The sequence below is a fragment of the Colletes gigas genome, unplaced genomic scaffold, assembly GCF_013123115.1.
Source record: "Colletes gigas isolate AHSC1104 unplaced genomic scaffold, ASM1312311v1 Colletes_gigas_Sc00117, whole genome shotgun sequence".
NCBI lineage: Eukaryota > Metazoa > Arthropoda > Insecta > Hymenoptera > Colletidae > Colletes > Colletes gigas.
In genome coordinates this window covers 1-10,464 of record NW_025106741.1, presented here as the reverse complement: position 1 = coordinate 10,464, position 10,464 = coordinate 1, and the positions used below count along the sequence as shown (strand labels likewise).

General features: G+C 32.5%; 1 protein-coding gene across 1 annotated transcript; it reads right to left on the bottom strand.

The window, feature by feature from the left end:
- Positions 1-470: 470 nt before the first annotated feature.
- LOC122404179 (cholecystokinin receptor-like) lies at positions 471-9,352 on the bottom strand (the record flags this gene model as incomplete). Its single annotated transcript, XM_043408108.1, has 4 exons — positions 471-1,047; positions 3,195-3,325; positions 3,835-4,079; positions 9,137-9,352. Coding segments are annotated over 4 exons (630 nt in total), but the record flags the coding sequence as incomplete, so codon positions are not given.
- Between the last annotated feature and the right edge of the window lie 1,112 nt (positions 9,353-10,464).

Here is a 10,464-nt window from a genome sequence, read left to right as displayed (position 1 = left end):
AAAACACTAAGTATCAAGCATTCAGTAACATAATCAAACTTGCTAATAATTGTAAATTAAAATAAATAATCGTGACAGTGAATTTTTAAAATTTCTAAAGTTTTGAACGAATATGTGCATAGGAATGGGTCAGTATTCAATCAAATCCTAATCACCTATTATCGTACATTTATTATTCTCTATTTATAGATCAATATTTCCTTTTATTCGATAACAAATACTCTCTACAGTTTTCATTCGTTATCACTACTGTTTAGGAATTCGGTTTATCGAATTTCTTACAACTAATTGCAAGTCGACGATTCAAATTCGCATTTTATAGTAACTAAGCAACGATATTGCCCCTGTATAAAAAACGTCAGTCGAAAGGAAACGCTACGAAGAAATTTTAAAAATATCAAAGCAAAGTTTATGTAATTATTTATTAACTTTCTCGAGTCTCTAAGAACAAATATATTTTTTATGTCATTTTGAACATTTTTCGAGGCTCGATATTAAAGCACGGAACTTTTTAGCGATCCCTATAAACGAAATGATTTTTTTTATTATAGTTTCTATTCCTTTGTTGTCACACTTTAATTCCGGGGTTATGAAATATAAAAATTCTATTACCTTTCTTACGAAGGAAGCTGAACTGCTCGCTGGATGGTCGAACGTAACTTCACAGAGTGATGTTAAAAAATAAAATAACGCGATAAGTTTTAGGTTTACGAGAGAAATCAATTCTCCAGCATTTCGAGTGAGTTGATAAAAAAAATTCGATTTTCTGTCTGGAATTATGTACACGTTGCTATCAGCCGTACAGGAAATTGAGATTCGCGCGGGACGATCTCGATGAGCATGACTGTGCATCGTAATTCGCGATACGTTTCTCGTTTTTAGGCAAAGTGACCCTGTCGTTGGACGATTGCCAAGATATCTTTAAGAAATAGTCGTCGTGTTTGTTACCGGTTTGCAGCAGCATCACGTTTGCTCGCGATATATCGCTGCTGGGAACGTTCGACCTATACTAGACGCGATCTTCCTCCTCCAGAAGCCTCACCACCTCTGTAAATGAAATTATTTTATCAAATCATCTTCAAAGTTCTTTAAATTTACAGCAATAATTAAATTAAAAGAATATTTTTGGGAGAATTTTTGTGGGAATTTTTGTGAGAATTTTTTTGAGAATTTTTATAAGAATTCTTGTGAGAATTTTTGTGAGAATTTTTGTGAGAATTTTTGTGAGAATTTTTCTGGGAATTTTTATCAGAATTTTCGTGAGAATTTTTATCAGAATTTTTGTGAGAATTTTTATCAGAATTTTTGTGACAATTTTTCAGAAAATTTTTGTGAGAATTTTTGTAAGAATTCTTGTGAGAATTTTTGTGAGAATTCTTCTGAAAATTTTTCTGGGAATTTTTATGAGAATTTTTGTAAGAATTCTTGTGAGAATTTTTGTGAGAATTTTTGTGGGAACTTTTATGAGAATTTTTGTGAAAATTTTTGTGAGTATTTTTGTGAGAATTTTTGTGAGATAAAATTACTATGTAATTATAGACGATTTTTTTTAACACTAGAATTATCGACCAAAGAAATTGAAACGATTTATTTTTATTTCGTGTTATAATTTATACTTTTATACAGAAAATTATAAAAACTGACTGAGGACCTCAGTAAACATTTCCTAAACATTCCCTAATTATTATATTTTAAATTTCACTAGTCAAACAAGCATAAAATTCCCTATAAACTCATAATATTCAAATATGAGCACTATGAGCTTAATATGGAAAGTGAAGAGCTCAGTAAAAAAATAAAAATTCCCTAAACGATTATTTCATTTAAAATTTTACCTGGTAAAAGAGCATAAAAATTCCTATAAATTCATAATATTCAAGTATGAGCACTATGAGCCTAATATGGAAACTGAGGACCTCAATAAAAAAAAATAAACATTCCCTAAATGTTCTTTAATAATTGTATTTTAAATTTCACTAGTCAAAGAAGCATAAAATTGCTATAAATTCATAATATTGAGGTATGAGCACTATGAGCCTAATATGGAAAGTCAGAACCTCAGTAAAAAATAATAAATATTCCCTAAATATTCCCTAATAATTGTATTTTAAATTTGACTAGTCAAAGGAGCATAAAATTTCCTATAAATTTATAATATTTAAATATGAGAGCATTATGAGCCTAATATGGAAAGTGAAAAGCTCAGTAAAAAAAAAATTCCCTAGTAATTATATTTTAAATTTCACTAGTCAAAGGAGCATAAAATTCCCTAGAAATTCATAATACTCAACTATGACCACTATGAGCCTAATATGGAAAGTCAGAACCTCAGTAAAAAAATAAAAATTCCCTAGTAATTATATTTTAAATTTCACTATCTCAAACAAGCATAAAATTCCCTATAAACTCATAATATTCTAGTATGAGCACTATGAGCCTAATATGGAATGTGAAGAGCTCAATAAAAAAACTAAACATTCTCTAATAATTATATTTTAAATTTCACTAGACAAAGGAGCTTAAAATTTCCTATAAATTTTCTATAAATTCATAATACTCAAGTATGAGCAGTATGAGCCTAATATAGAAAGTCAGAACCTCAGTAAAAAAATAAAAATTCCCTAGTAATTATATTTTAAATTTCACTATCTCAAACAAGCATAAAATTCCCTATAAACTCATAATATTCTAGTATGAGCACTATGAGCCTAATATGGAATGTGAAGAGCTCAATAAAAAAACTAAACATTCTCTAATAATTATATTTTAAATTTCACTAGACAAAGGAGCTTAAAATTTCCTATAAATTTTCTATAAATTCATAATACTCAAGTATGAGCAGTATGAGCCTAATATAGAAAGTCAGAACCTCAGTAAAAAAATAAAAATTCCCTAGTAATTATATTTTAAATTTCACTATCTCAAACAAGCATAAAATTCCCTATAAACTCATAATACTCAACAATGAGCACTATGAGCCTAATATAAAAATTCAGAACCGCCCTAAAAAAAGCACCCAATTCCCTAAACCGTCATTTCACCAGCCCAAGGAGCACAAAATTCCCTATAAATTCATAACATTCACAAACAAATGCAACACATCTATAAAACACTGTCTCATATGAGGGCAACTGACCCTTAAGTAAATAAATAAATAAATAAATAAACAAATACAAAAATTGACTTCGTAATACCGGATCTGGCGACGAGGGAAGCCTTCCCAAGGTAAATCGTGGACTCGTTCCCGCTCAACTCGCTATTGTTCGCTCCCTGTATCGCGTTCCTCGTGGACGTCATCGCCACATCACTGTTCCTGCACCCAACTCTGAAATCCATTTCTCAGTTCGCTCTGCCCTTCAAATATCGTTGCAAAATCACCATTTAACCCTTTGCACTCCCAAATCATATTCCAATTTCATTATTAACAGCTTCCAATTTTAGAATTTTATTCGAAATTTTACCTTTCAAAACAAGTGTTTCATTTACCCTATTGTTTTCAAGTGTATGATATAAAACAAACAAAAAAACAATATAAAAATATTTAGAAACCTTTCTAACAAAAATTATTCAATAATAAAAAATAAAATATAAAAATATTTAGAGACTATATTTAGAGTCTATTAAAAGCTACCCAGTAGAAATAAATAAAATAATAAAATATTAACAAAAATATTCAAAGACCTGATTGTTAAAAAATATCCCAAAACAAAGAGTGTATATCTGTTTGCTTTGGACTTGAAAAATTGTCGGAGCTCCTGAGATAAGAATTGATGTCAAGTCTCCACATAGGAGTGCAAAGGGTTGAAGAATAGAAAAACATATGAAACAAGCTACCTCCAGCAACGATGGCAGCCAAAGAGGCCAAGGAACGCCTGACGGAACTTCCTGTTCATGAAACAGTAGGTGATTGGGTTGCAGCAACTGGAGACGTAGGCTAGTAGCTGAACCAGGATGATCCCTGTGCTCCCGACCACTGAGTAGACCAACTTAGGTGCGAAGAGGTACCACGTGTTGATCACGTGCAGAGGCGCCCAGCAGATGAAGAACTCGAGAACGATCACGAACAACATCCTGATCACCTGGAACCAACGCGATGCGATCGTGGTACTCGACAGATCGCGACTGATCGATCGTCAGGCGATCCTGGAGACCGCAGGAGGGGATCAGGCGCTACCAATCGTGGCTGAGCACCTGAGACGTCTGTGGTCTGTGCTACTTGCTCCCAAAATGGCCGCTTTGATAACGGTTTATGTTAGTTGGAACTGAAATTGTCCTTAATGACTTGACACTTCATGTCAATATGGGGTTACTATATACTTTAGGTGACTATAGGGTTACTATGGGGCTAAAATGATTGAATTTTGAGATTTTGGGGAAATTGGGATTTGAGAATTTTTGAGTGTATTTTGTTTTAGTGAACAATTTTACGATTTTGATTTCTGTATATTTTTGTATATTTCAATTTTTTTCTAGTTTTATTTTATATATATTATTTATCTTCATTTTATCTAGATATTATTGTATATCTAGTTTTAATTTTATTATAGTTTGTGTGTTTTGGGAATTTTGGTAATAATGGAAAATTGTGAAATTAAATTTTTTGAGACACTTTGAAATTAAATATTGTTATAATTGAATAACATTTATATAGTGAATTTAATATTGTAATTTTTGGTTGCTTGGTAATTTAAATCGAAATTATTTTAATAAATCAAGATTATACTTGTTTTAGATTACTCCATAAAATAATAATTTTGTAATATAAATATAATTGTTTATGTACAATATTTTAATTTTATTCTACTTTTTGTATCTCAAAAATTTATTTAATACTGAAAATTGCAAAATGAAATTTTTCAATGAAACTTTAAAATTAAATAAATATAATTATTATACAGTAATATTCTAATATCTTTCTTTGTCAATTTAACACAAAATTATTTTAATAAAAATTATTATCACTTCTTTTAAATAATTCCCTAAGAAATTAAATAATTCCAAAATAATTAAATCTCGAGTTAAAATGTTAAAAGAAATAAATTTGAATAAAATTCCTGGAAATTTTTCAGGGAGTAAATTTTATTTTCATAAAAAATTGCACGATTAATCAACGAGAGGGAAATATTCTAAAGAATCTTGCGCAACAAATAAATATATTGTGTCTCGATAATTGTACGCCCACGCTTCGGAGAAAATAAATAAATTTAATAAATTATAATTAATATCGTGTGTTCACAATGCCTTCCAAATGATTTTTAACAAAATCAACGAACCAACAGAAATCTAATATAAAAATTCGACATGAAAAATTTAAGATTCACTAATCTAGATTTTTATGAAACAAGTTTCTCGCTCGATTGCATTCATTTGATCGTAGATTCGTAGTCCACTAAGTACTCTTTCAACTTTTCTCATTAAGGAACGCGATTATGTCATTTTAAACTCCTACGAGAATCCGGCACTTCCAAGGAGGGGAACGTTTTTATTAAAAACTTTTTCCTTTCGTGACAAATACTTTCTCAAGTAGCACTTAGTGTTCCTCGGATTTCGTACAACTTGATAATTTTAATTTCCATTGGAGTTTAGCAACAAGGAAACTATGAGACGATGAATTCTAAATTATCCTAACACTGATTCGTTCCAAAAATTTCACCTGACAAAAGAAGAATATTCCACGTAATATTTTAATTTATTATTTTGTTTATTTATTTTACTGTTTTTTATTAATCGAAGCATGAAATCTTTTAACGAGTTAATAAACGTCAGTCGAAAGAATAAATGTATTTTCAGTCTGTAGATAATTTTTTTTAACGATTCTATAAATATTTAGAAACAATAGATACGTTTGAAGTCTGTCGAAGCTAACAAACGTCAGTCGAAAGAATAAATGTATGGAAAGTCCTGTCAAAAATTTTTTTAACGAGGTAATAAATGTCCTGTGAAAGAATAAATATACGTGAAATCATAAAAAAAATTTTTTAACGAATTTATAAATGTTGGGAAGAATAGATATGTTTGAGATTTGTGGAAAATTTTTAAACAGGTTATTCAAATTTTAATGGCGGATTCACCAGGTCAAAATAAGACGAAAATCAAGAATAACAATTTTTCGTTTGAAGCTTCGTTCAAAAGTTATTAACACTTGCGCCTCTAGATAGGCAACTTGCGTAGGGTGCAAGTGTTAATAACTATGTAACGGAGCCTCGGACTCGGGAAAAACTCTGGAGGTGGATTCTAGAGGCCAAAATAAGACGAAAATCAAGAATATCAATTTTTAAATTGAGGCTTCGTTACAAAGTTATTAACACTTGCGCCTCTAGATAGGCAGCTAGCGTAGGGTGCAAGTGTTAATAACTATGTAACGGAGCCTCAAACTCGGGGAAAATTCTGGAGGTGGATTCTAGAGGCCAAAATAAGGCGAAAATCAAGAATATCAATTTTTTAATTGAGGCTTCGTTACAAAGTTATGAACACTTGCACCTCTAGATAGACAGCTAGCGTAGGGTGCAAGTGTTAATAACTATGTAACGGAGCCTCAGACTCGGGATAAATTCTGGAGGTGAATTCTAGAGGTTAAAATAAGATGAAAATCAAGAATATCAATTTTTAAATTGTGGCTTCGTTACAAAGTTATTAACACTTGCGCCTCTAGATAGACAGCTACCGTAGGGTGCAAGTGTTAATAACTATGTAACGGAGCGTCAAACTCGGGGAAAATTCTGGAGGTGGATTCTAGAGGCCAAAATAAGACGAAAATCAAGAATATCAATTTTTAAATTGAGGCTTCGTTACAAAGTTATTAACACTTGCGCCTCTAGATAGGCAGCTAGCGTAGGGTGCAAGTGTTAATAACTATGTAACGGAGCCTCAAACTCGGGGAAAATTCTGGAGGTGGATTCTAGAGGCCAAAATAAGGCGAAAATCAAGAATATCAATTTTTAAATTGAGGCTTCGTTACAAAGTTATTAACACTTGCGCCTCTAGATAGGCAACTTGCGTAGGGTGCAAGTGTTAATAACTATGTAACGGAGCCTCGGACTCGGGGAAAATTCTGGAGGTGGATTCTAGAGGCCAAAATAAGGCGAAAATCAAGAATATCAATTTTTAAATTGAGGCTTCGTTACAAAGTTATTAACACTTGCGCCTCTAGATAGACAGCTACCGTAGGGTGCAAGTGTTAATAACTATGTAACGGAGCGTCAAACTCGGGGAAAATTCTGGAGGTGGATTCTAGAGGCCAAAATAAGGCGAAAATCAAGAATATCAATTTTTAAATTGTGGCTTCGTTACAAAGTTATTAACACTTGCGCCTCTAGATAGGCAACTTGCGTAGGGTGCAAGTGTTAATAACTATGTAACGGAGCCTCGGACTCGGGAAAAACTCTGGAGGTGGATTCTAGAGGCCAAAATAAGACGAAAATCAAGAATATCAATTTTTAAATTGAGGCTTCGTTACAAAGTTATTAACACTTGCGCCTCTAGATAGGCAGCTAGCGTAGGGTGCAAGTGTTAATAACTATGTAACGGAGCCTCAAACTCGGGGAAAATTCTGGAGGTGGATTCTAGAGGCCAAAATAAGGCGAAAATCAAGAATATCAATTTTTTAATTGAGGCTTCGTTACAAAGTTATGAACACTTGCACCTCTAGATAGACAGCTAGCGTAGGGTGCAAGTGTTAATAACTATGTAACGGAGCCTCAGACTCGGGATAAATTCTGGAGGTGAATTCTAGAGGTTAAAATAAGATGAAAATCAAGAATATCAATTTTTAAATTGTGGCTTCGTTACAAAGTTATTAACACTTGCGCCTCTAGATAGACAGCTACCGTAGGGTGCAAGTGTTAATAACTATGTAACGGAGCGTCAAACTCGGGGAAAATTCTGGAGGTGGATTCTAGAGGCCAAAATAAGACGAAAATCAAGAATATCAATTTTTAAATTGAGGCTTCGTTACAAAGTTATTAACACTTGCGCCTCTAGATAGGCAGCTAGCGTAGGGTGCAAGTGTTAATAACTATGTAACGGAGCCTCAAACTCGGGGAAAATTCTGGAGGTGGATTCTAGAGGCCAAAATAAGGCGAAAATCAAGAATATCAATTTTTAAATTGAGGCTTCGTTACAAAGTTATTAACACTTGCGCCTCTAGATAGGCAGCTAGCGTAGGGTGCAAGTGTTAATAACTATGTAACGGAGCCTCAAACTCGGGGAAAATTCTGGAGGTGGATTCTAGAGGCCAAAATAAGGCGAAAATCAAGAATATCAATTTTTAAATTGAGGCTTCGTTACAAAGTTATTAACACTTGCGCCTCTAGATAGACAGCTACCGTAGGGTGCAAGTGTTAATAACTATGTAACGGAGCCTCAAACTCGGGGAAAATTCTGGAGGTGGATTCTAGAGGCCAAAATAAGGCGAAAATCAAGAATATCAATTTTTAAATTGTGGCTTCGTTACAAAGTTATTAACACTTGCGCCTCTAGATAGGCAACTTGCGTAGGGTGCAAGTGTTAATAACTATGTAACGGAGCCTCGGACTCGGGAAAAACTCTGGAGGTGGATTCTAGAGGCCAAAATAAGACGAAAATCAAGAATATCAATTTTTAAATTGAGGCTTCGTTACAAAGTTATTAACACTTGCGCCTCTAGATAGGCAGCTAGCGTAGGGTGCAAGTGTTAATAACTATGTAACGGAGCGTCAAACTCGGGGAAAATTCTGGAGGTGGATTCTAGAGGCCAAAATAAGGCGAAAATCAAGAATATCAATTTTTTAATTGAGGCTTCGTTACGAAGTTATTAACACTTGCACCTCTAGATAGACAGCTAGCGTAGGGTGCAAGTGTTAATAACTATGTAACGGAGCCTCAGACTCGGGATAAATTCTGGAGGTGAATTCTAGAGGTTAAAATAAGATGAAAATCAAGAATATCAATTTTTAAATTGAGGCTTCATTACAAAGTTATTAACACTTGCATCTAAACCCAAGTTGCCTAACTACGCAATTCCCTATCTACAGACGCAACTGTTAATATCTCTTTAACGAAGCCTCAAACGAAAAATTACTATTCTTGATTTTCGTCGTATTTTGACCTGGTGAATCCACCTCCAAATTTTTCCCCAGGGATTCTTTTGTTTGGATACCTTTTTTTTCGCTTCGATGCTCTTGCCAACGTAATTACTGCGTATCGCGTGTTGCCTGCCGAGTGGACACTCTTGCTGGTCCTCGCTGATGTCCTTGGCCGAGTAATTACTCCCATTGGACCGTATTTGTATCCGCGATTCATGGGAAAAATCCGATCTTTGACATTTCCCGGCGAGAATCCTGGAGAACCTTGTTCGCTGGATACGCACCTTGTTAGGGAAAACATGAAAATAGATCGTAAAAAATATTGCATCAGAATGTTAACTGATAAACCAGGTTTTAGATTACTTCGTAAAAAATGAAATAATTCTATAAATCTTGCAATTTTAATTTTAATTTATGGAATACTGGCAAAAATTGGAAAATAAAATTTTTCACGATACAAAATTTCACATTGCAATATCCTTGTAATTTAACTCGAAACTAATTAATAAACCAGGATTAATAATACTTGTTTTAAATTATTTCATAAGAGATTAAATAATTCTGTAAAATCCATGAAACTTTTTTTTTTTTTTAATTTCATTATACTTTAATATTGGCAAAAATTTTAAAATAATATTCTTCACGATACTTTAGAATTAAACAAATGTAATTTAATACTGAAATCCTTTGGTTCGGAAAAATACATATTTCTTTGATAATGAAACTCGAAATTGTTTATTGATGTGTAAAAATTACACGCCACGTGTTAATTTTCATTACCATTTATTTGTAGAATAAATATTAATAATTTTTTATCGATCGACACGAAATTATTAATATTTCAGTGTGTAAGTATTCTTGGGTTTAATAATGCATAGGAATGTTTTTTACGAAACAGAGAGCTTAGAAGTTCGGAGGCAATGTTAATAAAGATGAAATTCTCGTGCTTAAGACTGCATGGGGAAGTTTGGTGTGCAAAGAAAAGAGCTTTTGGCAACAGAAATAAAATAGCCGGTAAAGTGGCGAAACAAAGTTTTGATTGTTTGGGGGAGGGGAAACTATGTCGAAAAACAGCAAGTTTCGACCAGGAAAGTTTCACCAAACTACTGGTGTATATATTCTTTGAGGATGATTTTCAAATGAATTTTATAATGTATTTTTCTCTTACTATTTTCAAACACCCACGTATGGTTCAACTTTGCCAATTTTGGCACATTAAATAATTATATTAGATGTATCAGTTTCATTGATTTTCATCTCTACATTTTATGTTTTCTGACTTATTCAAGAAAATTAAATGAAATTTTTTGATTTGAAATGAAAAGAAATGAAATTTTTTGATTTGAAATGAAATTAAATGAAATCTATTGATTTAAAATGAAATAAAATCTATTGATTTGAA